This window comes from Eubalaena glacialis, chromosome 3 (genome assembly GCF_028564815.1).
Source record: "Eubalaena glacialis isolate mEubGla1 chromosome 3, mEubGla1.1.hap2.+ XY, whole genome shotgun sequence".
Lineage (NCBI taxonomy): Eukaryota > Metazoa > Chordata > Mammalia > Artiodactyla > Balaenidae > Eubalaena > Eubalaena glacialis.
Window position 1 is genome coordinate 81,446,153 of NC_083718.1, and position 11,409 is coordinate 81,457,561.

Consider the following 11,409-nt stretch of genomic DNA (forward strand, 5'->3'; position numbering starts at 1 on the left):
ACATTTTTTGGTATAGTAATATATATGCTTCTTTATTAACACATTAAAAACAAGATCTAACAACTATGGTTATTTCAAAGTAGTGATGAGAGTAAATGATATTTTGAGATATTTTCAAAAACTATAACGCAGTCTGAACACATCTGTGTCTGTTACAAAGTCACAGGCGCTCTTAAAACTACTGTGGCTTTTTTTTTTTAAAGCTTCTTTGTTTTACCTTCACATTTTTTTAAAAAAATTTTATTTATTTATTTAGTTTTGGCTGCGTTGGGTCTTCGTTGCTGCGTGCGGGCTTTCTCTAGTTGCGGTGAGCGGGGGCTACTCTTCCTTGCGGTGCGCAGGCTTCTCATTGCGGTGGCTTCTCTTGTCGCAGAGCAGGGGCTCTAGGTGCGTGGGCTTCAGTAGTTGTGGCTCAGGGGCTCTAGAGCGCAGGCTCAGTAGTTGTGGCACACGGGCTTAGTTGCTCCACGGCATGTGGGATCTTCCCCGACCAGGGCTTGAACCTGTGTCCCCTGCATTGGCAGGTGGATTCTTAACCACTGAGCCACCAGGGAAGCCCACTACTGTGGCTTATTGCCCAAGTACGTAGGAGAATGTTAAATTTCAGTTACAGGCGAGTGAAAATAAAGATATAATTTTTTCCTATCTAGGTTCACACTCCCCTGAAATCCATAGACTCCAGTCAAGAACTTCTGGTTACAGAATGGAATGGGAAGAAAAGGAGAAAACCATCACTGATTGAGCCTTATACTCCCTCTGCCATTTAATCTTCACACCAACCCTGTGAGAAGTGTATTATAACCTAAATTTTCTGATGAGATACTTGAGGCTCAGAGAGGTTGAATGAGTTACCCAAAGTCATCCATGCCCTGCTCGGAAGCCCTTGGTGCTCCCTTCACACAGAGCTGCCTCCTTAGGGGAGATGAGCCACAGAACAAGGTGTTCAGTTGACCCTTTGGCCCTAGAGTCCTGTCCCCTCCCTAGGCCCTGTGACCTGTGGGGTTTATTTAACCAATGTACAGAAGAGTGATGGCCTCTGGAAATCACACACACTCAGTTATTTTCATCTCCAGTTTATTTTTTTAGACTAAGAGCAGAGTATGAAAGTCACAGCCAAAGCACTTGAAAAAGGCCCAGGAGAATGGGTGGGGACCACAGAGGATGGGCAGGGCAAGGTCCTGGGAGCTGGGTCCCCGCTCAGGGCTGGAGGGGAGGGGGCGTTGTTGTCTCACGGTCTCCAAAAGTGTCTGTGCGTTGCATAGGTCCTGTCTTCACAGAAGACAAAAGAGGGGCCAGGGGGTCCCCCAGTGGGGGGGGACTAGCCTGGTAGGGAAGGGGTCTGAAGCTGGAAGGGGATGTCAAGGAAGGTCAGGGAGTTAAGGAGGGGAAGGGACTCTGTCCATCTGTACATTATATATAGAGATATAGAGTCTGTACATGCCTGCCTGGCACCCCAATGCCCACCCCTTGTCAACCTTGTCCACTGCCGGCCCCCCCAGGGGTGTCTACTTGTAAACTTGGATTCAATCCAAACCACAATCCTGGGAGTGGGAGTAGGGGGAGGAGGACGTGCTTATTGCTGTAAACAGGGGAAGGGGGCAGCAGGCGGTGCCACCCCCTCGCCCATCCAGTCCCCTCCCCATGTTCTGCCCCTGGAAGAGAGTGATTGGGGGTGTCTCCCACACTTCGATTTGCTCTCTCTGGGGCACATTTGTCTCTCTCAAGGGGGGAGGGCACCAGGGGTCAGAGAAAGGTACCAGGGGGCAGGGAGTCCTGAGCACTGCCCCTTATGGCCCCCCGGGTTTGGTACCAAACATTACCAGAGCCACAAGGCCACTTGGAACCCTTGGCTGTCCCTGCGCCTGGTCCACTACAGTGCCCTACTTGGTGGGGAGGGGGCAGAAGGGGTGGGCACAGATGTATGGTGCAGACCCCAGTTCCAGCCATCGGAGGAGGGGTCTAGGCCCCAAGGCTAGGCTTCCCTTGGAGAGGCCAAAGCCTCCCTGCTCTGTCCCAGCCCCACTCCACCTCTCCCCGCCAAGGGAGTGGGCAGAGCTAGGAGGCCAAGAGTGTCATAAGGAAGAAGGCGATGCCCACTGCCAGGGGCAGGTGTTCCCGCTTGGGGCTGGTCCCGCTGATGCTCTTCTCAAGCTTGGGCACCTGGGGGTTCTCTCCCTCAAAGTCTTCTGTGGATAGATGAATAGACAGACTGGTGAGAGCTGTGCTGCGTGCTGGGGCGGGGCACGCGGCAGCGGCAGCAGCAATGGAGCGGGGAACGTGACCACCCACGGGGGTGGTAAAGATCGGTGCCCCCGGGAAAGACATGCAAGATGAGCAGCCACCGGGGAGGGGGCTGCGGTTCCAGCAGTGGCCACCAGAGGGCGCTGCGCAGACTCACCCAGCACGTTGATCTTCACATTGGGGCCCATGGTGAACTGGGGGAGAGTGGGGACCGGCTTCTCCCCGGAGTGCGATGCTGCGGGGGGGGGGGGTGCGGGGGGGGGAGAGAGGAGGGGATAGTCAGGGCCAGGATTCCCTCCCCCTGTTACAGCTGAGGAGCGAGTCCCCCTCGCCTGTGCCCTCCGCCCCCACCCCCAGGAAGCCAGGGGAGCCCCAAAGCAGGGGAGCCGAGGATGGGGTCACGGCTGGGAGCCTATTATACTCACTGGAGGCGCAGCAGACGAACACCTTCATCCTCAGACACTTCCAGTGCAGATTGTGGGTGGGCGTGGCTGGGGAGGAGACTGGGCCTGAGTCGCTTTCTCCAGATTTACACCCCGTGCCCTCCTCGCTCAGAAACTCTCTTTCTCACCCCCTCCAAACTGCCCCTCTTGGGCAGTGTCCTTCAGTACCTCCTCCACCCTTTGCGCATTGGTCGTGGTGGCTCCGCCGTCAGCCCTAGAAGCCCCTTGGGTCCCATCCCTCAAGAAACAATGACCCCTGAGTCCCCGGCCCCGGAATGTCCCTCACAGAAACAGTGACTCTGCGACCCAAAGTTCGGAGTGCCACTAAACCTCTTTCTTAGCCTCACGACTCTGAGCTGGAACCCTGAGGTCCCCAGCCCCAACGCCTCATCCCGAGGTATCACTCCAAGCGACGGAGACCTAGTGCCTTGCAGCGTTGGCCCGCCCCCGGCCCCTCGGGACTCCACTCCCTGGCACTCTTAGGTCCCGCCCTGGTCCGCCGCCTGGCCGTCACTTACAGATGTAGTAGTACTCGTGGCCCGCGTGGAACTCGTAGCCCAGAGAGAAGGCGCTGTAGCGCTGGAACTTCTCCGAGAACTTGATGGGGCTGTGGGGAGCGTGCGGTCGGTTGCACTCCCAGCGCTTGAAGCCTTGGGTGGCGTTGCAGGTGCGGTAGCCTGCCCGGCTCACCATATACAGCACGTACTGCTCCGCCCCGCCTCCGGGCCCCGGCCCCGCCCCCGGGCCCACCCCTGAGCTGTTGTAGTGCGGGCAGTAAATATCCAGATAATCGTTCACATTCACCTGCACCGTGTAGCCCTCTCGCCGCAGGCTGTGGGGAGAGGAAGCGGGTCAGAGAGAACAAACCCAAAGCCAACCCACTTTCCACCTCACCGCTCCGCAGACCTTCCCCAGGGTCCTCGGAGCCTCCCGGCTTTTCTTCTGAGCTTCCTCTCTTCTCAGTCCCTGTCTCTGTCCCCAGGGCCCTAGTGCCGGCAGTCCCCCCACTATCCTTCCAGGCCCACTCCTTGTTCTGCCCTTCTCATGGTGGCCACCAGAGGGTAGCAAAGGCGCAGGGAAGCCCGGCCGGCCTCCGAAGGAAAAGAGGCGGGGGAGAAGGGTGGAGGGAAGAAGGGAACGTATGCTTTGGTTACCACAGAAACGGCGCAGGCCCCTGCGACTCCCAGACCCAGGCCCGAATTTCCTCTGTCCATCCCCCATAATTCACTAGTGGGGAGGAAGGATAGAAGGAATGGAAGTGTGTGAAAGTGGGAGGGATCCCTTCGAGGGATGCGCACTCTCCATCGCCTCTCCCAGCATGCTTTCCTGCTGCTGCCAGTCCGCCCCCAAAGGCGAGTCGGACAGGACCTGCCCTCACAGACGCATGTATGGAGGCTTCATGCATATACATGCACAAGTTCTATGGCACACACACAAATATGTCCACCGCCCACTCATAGGCGGCATACACATAGAAAAACTAGGTGATATGTGTGCTGGACTGGCATGCCAGTATTGGTTGACCCCAGCAATCTCAAGCTCTCTTCCTGCTCTTCCCATACACACACACACTGGCACACGCTCCCTCTACAGTATGACTGGCCTCTGTACCTTGAGTCCCACTGACCTCCATCCTGAGGCCACGGACAATTAGGTCCCCAATAACGTGACATAATAGATCAGGGAGCTAAGGGACTCAACACCACGGCTCCATGTGGTGTCACGCTAACCAGCCAAAACTTCTGTCTCTATACACCTCCCTCCTCAACCTGGACGCCAACGCCCCAGGTGATGATGATGCTGGGAAAAGTAGTGGGCATAGTGCCCAGACAAGATGGCTGTGCCTCTTACTTCCCTGATCCTTCTACGAGCAGAGAAGCAGATGCTGGGTCCCTTGTAATCCCCACCTGCCTTGCTAGTTATCATCAAAGTGTTGGTCTTACTGCTCTCCATGGTGGTACTGAGTGGTGTGGGGATGGGAGAAACATCTGAATGGAGAAAGAAACTCAGAGAAGTAGGCAGGAGTTTCCCCTATTTTCCTTAGCATAAGAATGCACACATCTTGGCAGTGAGAGGGGAGTGTGGTGGACACAGGAAGGCATGGGGTACTTGGCAAAATATCAAACCACTGGGGTCCCTGGTCCCTGGAACTCCCTGAGGGGAGAGACTCACTCCCCATGTCGCCAGGCACCTCCCAGTTCCACAAACAGTAATTAGGTCCATTAGGGAAACGAGCTTGGAGGCCTTTGGATGGCATGGGGCCTTGAGGGTCCCTCCTCACCTCAGCCTACTTCCTTGGCTTTGCCTGTGCCACCCCCTCCCCAGACACTCCCTTCCAAGCCTAGCAGTAAGGCAGATAGGTAAGAGCTGGTGCTTGAGCACCCCAGTAAGAATGGGCACAGCCTCCCTGAATCATCAGGAATACCACCAGCCCCACTTGGTTCCCATGGGAGTGATGGGTCACTCTGGCCCCTCCCTGGCCCTGGCACTCAGGTGGGCAGGAGTCTCTGCCTGGGGCACTGGGAGCAGGAAAACGGGTTAGACCAGGCCTAGCTCCCAGCCACCACCCCAGGTTTGCCTCTCTAGCCCCAAGCCCAAAGTCTACTGTTTTCTCCACAGGCTTTGAGGAGGGGGCCACCAGTGCCAGGCCTGGAGCAGCTGCACAGGCACACTGGGGCCTCTGTCCTTGAGCTTCGCCCAGGTTTCCAGCCCTACTCTGAAGTAGCGCCTCCCTAGGGCACTGACCAGTTCCTCCACAACACACCCTGCTCTAGCAGAGAGGAAGCCAAACAGGTACCTCAGTTTCCTCAACACAGAGGGGAGTAGCCTTATACAAAGGTTGCTGGGCAACCACAACTGAAGAGAAGCCACCTCTTTCCCATCCCTGGGCTGAGTGGAACAGCCCCTGAAATGCACCTCCCCCCCCAAGCTGGGCATGTGGGAGAAAGAACTGTTTGTGGAATGACTGTGCCCAGTTGGTAGCTGGTAGACAGGGGGCAAAGGGCTGGGTGCCAGGAATCCCCAGCCACACCTCCTGGGAGACCTGAGGTGTCTGCTTGGCTTGGGCGCTTTAACTGAATCTGTCATCCTCCCAGCCTTGGCATTGAAGAGGGAGGTGCCGCTAGGCCCCGGCTTAGCGCCACAGCTCACCCCCCCTCCAGGGCCGCACCTCTCTAACCTAGAGCCACACCCCATGCCCCGCCCCACGGGAGAGGAGGACAGGCTGGGATCTGGGGACTGGGTCGTGCCGGCCCCTTCAAACAGTTCTCTATTCTTCCTCACTTCATCCCCTCCTAGCCTCCCACTTCTCTTGCAGAAAGGCGTGTCAACACACCCCACCTGGAGGGGGTGCCCCCTCACCCTGTTATTTCATTTCTCCCGGCTCTCGCCGCCCCCGGTGCGCATTCCGACCCCTCACTTTCACTCCTTCAGTGCCCTACCCGTTCGAGCCTGGTGGGGTGGGCGGCGGGGGAGCGGGGAAGGAGCAAACCTCTCCCCCTGGGGCAATTAGGGGCAGGTAAACAGGGTGTCTAACAGACCAGGGAGTAGGGAAAGGATCCCCAGAGAGCTGAACTTGTTAAATCCCTGCCCCCACCCCTAGACGCCAGGATGCAGAGCTAAGGAAGTGGAGGAGGGATAAAGACACCGGACCCCGGTTCTCCTTCTCCCTAGCGCGCGCCCCCGAGGCTGCTCGCCGCTCACCCCAGCAGACTAGGCCTGACCACGTGTGTGCGGCGTGGGGTCCGCGCACCCGGGCTTGGGTGGGTGAGTGGCGAGAACGCTCGCGGGGCGGCGCGTGCACGCTGACACCCCCTCACCCCTCCGGCGCCCCGGGCCTCGGCGCCCCACCGCACTGGGTCTTGCCAGCCCGGGACTGGGCCCCGGGCTTCTCCGAACGGCGTCGGATGGGAGAAAATCAGCGCGCCCCATATCCCCGCCCCTCCTCCCTGCGACAGCGGCGGCGGCGGCGGCGGCGGCGGCGGCGGCGGCGAAGGTTTATTGATCTGCAGCGGCGGAGAAGCGCGAGAGACCCGCCGAAAGCGAGACACATAGAAATGGAGAGAGGGGGAGACGCACACCGAGAGGGGGGATGAACAGAAACCGGATTCACTGAGAGGGGAAAGGGAGTGAGACACAGCGAAAGAGAGGGATCCAGAAACCGAGAGAGAGAGGGAAGAGAATGAGACGGGAGAGAGGCTTGGAGAAAGGGAGAGACGTAGAGGCCGCTCCAGAGAGGCCCACAGACAGCAAAGACGGAGACGGAGAGACGCAAAGCAGAATATCAGGGACGGGGAAGGGGTTCAGGGCAGAGACTCGGTGACAGAGAGAAAGAGAGAGAGAGAAAGACCAACAGGGACGTAGTATAGCCTCAATAAATATTTGTTCAATAAATGTATGAATGAAAGAGAGATAAGCAACAGAAACATTTCAGAGATAAAGAGACAGGTAGGGAGACAGCTAGAGAAAGATGTTCCGTACGCTTCTTGAGATAGGGGCGAAGACCAGCACCTTTGCACACTTCTGCAAAGAAATGAAACACGGGCCTGGGCGCATATATTTGGCCATCGGCCAGTCCTGCCCCCCCCAATTCGATTCCGGGCTCAGGGGACCCCTCGACCTCACACTCTCACGCTTTCCTCCAGTATAGTTCGCCCAATCCCTAGTTTCTGGGCCAGGTTGGGAACAGGTCTCGCCTATTCCAGAGGACCAAACGGCGGGGCTGAGTGGGAGATAGGAAGCGAGATCACGGTCGCTGTGCAGGGCACTGCCCCCAGGTCTGTCAAAGAGACCAGCGCACAATTTCCACCAGTACCCTCCCACGTGACCCCCAGGAGGCGGGGTCGCAAGACCCTCTCCACGTGATCCCAAGGGGCAGAGACCCTCGGCAAGTGACGGGGGGTGGGAGCCAGGAGCCCAGCTCACGTGACCGGGGGGAGGGGGCGCGGGAGCTTGTGGCTCGGCCCGGCCCCGCCCCCAGCTCCCTGGCCCTCTCCACTCCCGGCTCCGGAGCACGTCGCTCTCACGATTTATGGGGCCGCGGCTGCCGCAGTGAGGGAGCCGGGGAGCCCGGGCGCAGCGGCAACAAAGGCGGAGGAAGCGAGGCGGGGGCGGCGGCGGCGCGCCCCCTCCCATCTCTGCCGGTCCAGACCTGTGGGGGAGCGGGGAAGACAGAAAGGAGGCTCTGGGAACCTGGGCTCCTCCACCCCCTCCCAGGGCTTTCACCTGCGCCCAGGTGTATGAGGGGAGGGGAACCTGATCGACAACATCCCCCTCCCCCCCCCGCCATTCCCGCATCCCCCTGGCTCCGGCTTCTCCTAAGAATATGGGGGTGCCCTGACGGTGGTGAGGAACCCGGGGCCCCTCACCTGCGCGCTCTCTGCTCCCCGCCCCCCGCCAGACTCTAGCGGGGTGGGGGGCGGACGTGTGAGTCTGGGGGAGGGGGACGAGCTAGACTGAGCAGGGGAGTCAGCCCCCAGCGCCCCCCGGATTTCTCCGAGTCCCGGTCCGGGGGGGGAGGGGCCGTATCCCCACCCCCGAGGTTTCCATGGGAAGCGAGAGGGGGGCGTCGTTGGCTCATCCCCACCCCCAGTCTGACACTCCGGGCGCGAGGAGGGAGAGAGGGGGAGGCGCAGAGCCCCAAACAACAAAGAGCGGAGCGGCGAGCGGCACTCCTTCCCCAGGGAGGTTGGGGGTCGCGGCCGCCCGGCCTTCTCAGTCCCCTCCCGTGGGGCCTCGCCATTTGCTCCCGAGTCGCCCCCTGGGGTGGGGAGCCAGAAACAGTGCCACCGCCGCCGCCTGGGTAGGTGTGACAGTGACCCCCGTGTCCCCAGGGATTCCCCCCCCCCCCCACACACACACACAGAGACACACACGGAGGCGGCCGGGGTGATACACACGGCGGCTCGGCGGGGAGGAGAAGACAAGGGCAGCAAGGACTGAGCAGAATGAGGACCTGGCCCCGCAGCCGGCACCCAGCCGCCGCTTCACACACCCCGGGAAACCACACGGCCGCCCTGACACCCGCCCAGACCGCGGCCAGCCACCCTAGCCCAGAGGCGGCCGGCCACGCGGACAGCGACCGCAGCCCCCTCCCCGACCCGTCGCCCGCTCCCCCCCCCCAGACGATCGCCGACGCAGACACACAAATCACACACTCAGACACACACGCACACTGACAGTCGCGCACGCCCGCTCACTCTTGGAGCCACACGCCGTCCCCAGCCCGGGCGTGTGTGTGTGTGTGTGTGTGTGACACGCCATCTCCTTGCCTCCCTCCCTTTCGCCGGTACCCCACGTTCCCATCCTATCCAAGCAGCACCTCCAGAGCCCCCCAACTTGGCGGCCCAGCCCCAGCTCACCCCAACCGGGCTTATCCATACAACCAGGGTAACCCATTCGCCTTCGTTCTGAGGAGGTGCTTGGTCGGACTCCTTGCCTCAGCTCTGGACTCCACTTTTAAAAGCAGCGGTCATAGACAGAACCCCTTGAAACCCTCACGGCTGAAAACAGGTCACCCCTGGGTCCCCCAAGTGCGGCGGCCTATCCCCAGCACACTGGTACTCCCAAATCCCAGCCCGGCCGAAGGAGAGGAAGATGGGGGGACTGTCGGGTGGGGGTAAGCTATTCCAGAGGCGGGTGTGGAGAGAAGCCGAGGTAGGGTGGGGTGTCCCCGAGCAGCCTCCTCAGCACGGCCCAAGCCCTGGTTACTATACCTTAACAGCCTCTTTCAGACACCCCCCGAGTGTCATAGATGCCCACAGAGTGTTTCCCCCTCTCCCTCGCCTCCTAGCCCCCAGCTATGGTCTCCCAGGACTCCCACCCCAGGTTCCCCCAGGACTTCCCAGGCCTCCCCCTCTCACTGACGCGGGACGCATGGGCTCCCTGGGCCCCCGACTCACTGCTGGTTGGAGCTGTTCCAGTACACCGCATGCCGATTTCCCAGCGCCCCCCCGGGCCCTTGGGCCAGCAGCGGCAGCAGCGGCACGGGCACAAGCAGCAGCAGCAGCAGCAGTGGAGCCGCCGCCATCCCCGGAGCCGCCGCCGCCGCCGCCCCCCGACTGAGCCCCGCGCTCCCGACTTCTTGCTTCCCAGCTCCCTGCTGCCGCCGCCGTCGGCCCCAGAGCCTTAGGCCACGCCCCCAGCCCTTCCCTCCGCCCTCCCGGGCGCGCCCCTGAAGCCCCGCCCCTGGCGCGCTCCCGCCAGGCCCCGCCCCGCTCGGGCCCGGAGCCCGCGCGGCGCGTGGGAGGTGAGGACCGTGCTGCCCCCTCGGGAACAACTGGAGCGCTACTCGCCTCTCACTCGTAGGTTTAATTTGCTACCGCCGGTCCTGGGCCTTCTGCTCCCCAGTCTGGAGTTCCCAGGAGAAGAATTAGGGAGGCCAAGACAGGGATCTTGAGCTCCTGTGAACATTCATTTCTGGGATGGGGCGAAGGAGACTTGAAAAGAAGCTGGGGGTCCAGGACCCCTTAATAAGTAGAACTAGGCCCCCCTCCTTTCTGAACAGTCTGGTCCTCTGCTCCCTTCATGCCCCTCTTCCCATGTGCATGAGGAGTCATGTGGGTTCTAGAGGGTGGCCGAGAAGCCCTCAGCTGCCACCTAGGACCTGACAGCTGTTGACCTGAAGCCCCCAGCTGAGCAGGCGGCTTATTTTTCTTGGAGGTAGTGTAGAGTAGCTCAGCCCCCAAGAATGTCAATACTGGGTGCTGGAAGGGCCTTCGGCAGTCCAGGGCCCAAGGCAGAGGAGGACCAAGGAGAGTCAGCTAGAGCAAAACAGGCTTCCCTGGGACACCTACAAAGGATTCTTTACTCACACTCGACCAGAGCCCCCTCCCAGCGCAGCCAGTGGTGTCCCCAGGCATTCTCACTGCTACTCTTACAGATGCTAACAAGAGGGCAGCAGGCAGAGCACTTTGTATTCCAGCTCTCACCATAGTCATTGTCCTCACAGTGGCACCCAGGCACAGACATTACACTCACACATTCAGGAGAAAAGGCACAGACACCCAGAGGCGGAGAACATAGAAACACAGGCATTTGATACAGACATACAGACACACACACAGATAACCCTTCGGAGACACACACAGGTAAAGGTACTATCAGACAACTAGAGATCTATAGAAGCACAGGGATTAGGTACACAGAGACTTAGGAGCACACACCCAGACACACACACAGTGATTCACACACAAGACCATGCACACACTCTGACACACACACAGCTCTGCACTCTCCTCTTCTCTCTTTTCCTGTGAAGTAGAAGTTGAGGGAAAGGGTCTAGAATCCGGACCTAGGGGGTATACACCCCTCATCCCCTTTTTTGGAGAGGCTCAGATTAAGCGTGATCAGGAGGACCAGGTCTCTCAGACCAGACTCTCAGAAACCAATCCAACCACCTGTGCCCAGGGTGACAGGCATGATGCTCTTTTCTTCTTACTGCAGGAGAGAGGACATACAGGCACTCTTTATCTGCTTATTGTTGGCGGGAAAGGAGTCCTGACCACAATTCGGCCTCAGATGCTGGGTTTGGGGGAGGGGCAGTGCCAACCAGAAAAAGCCCCGTGCCTAGCTGCTGCCAGGCAAGAGCAGGCTCTGTCCTCCCTGGGCTCCTCTTCACCCCAGGAGATCTCCTCTCTCTTCTCAGAAGCCAGAAAATAAATTAGGCCCCTTGAGGTGGGAATGGGGGACATTGCAAACAGCTCTCCCTCCCCCCAGACTCCTCATC

At 59.7% G+C, this 11,409-nt stretch overlaps 1 protein-coding gene across 2 annotated transcripts; it reads right to left on the bottom strand.

Moving 5' to 3' along the window:
• Positions 1–2,055: 2,055 nt before the first annotated feature.
• On the bottom strand, positions 2,056–9,767 carry EFNA3 (ephrin A3). Of its 2 annotated transcripts, XM_061185937.1 has the most exons (5): positions 9,584–9,767; positions 3,203–3,516; positions 2,667–2,732; positions 2,399–2,476; positions 2,056–2,186 (listed from the first exon to the last, which is right to left on the bottom strand). In XM_061185937.1, the coding sequence occupies exons 1-5, from the start codon at positions 9,709–9,711 to the stop codon at positions 2,056–2,058; spliced, it is 717 nt and encodes a 238-aa protein (XP_061041920.1). In that variant the 5' UTR covers positions 9,712–9,767. The 2 variants fall into 2 exon arrangements, with proteins under 2 accessions (XP_061041920.1, XP_061041921.1); XM_061185938.1 differs by lacking the exon at positions 2,399–2,476.
• Between the last annotated feature and the right edge of the window lie 1,642 nt (positions 9,768–11,409).

Excerpts from the sequence above, each read along its gene's own strand:
- EFNA3 (XM_061185937.1), bottom strand. The coding sequence starts at position 9,711 with ATGGCGGCGGCTCCACTGCTGCTGCTGCTGCTGCTTGTGCCCGTGCCG. Across the intron at positions 2,733-3,202 it reads CCACGAGTACTACTACATCT|CCACGCCCACCCACAATCTG; the intron begins GTAAGTGACGGC and ends TCTCCTCCCCAG. Across the intron at positions 2,187-2,398 it reads TGTGAAGATCAACGTGCTGG|AAGACTTTGAGGGAGAGAAC; the intron begins GTGAGTCTGCGC and ends ATCTATCCACAG.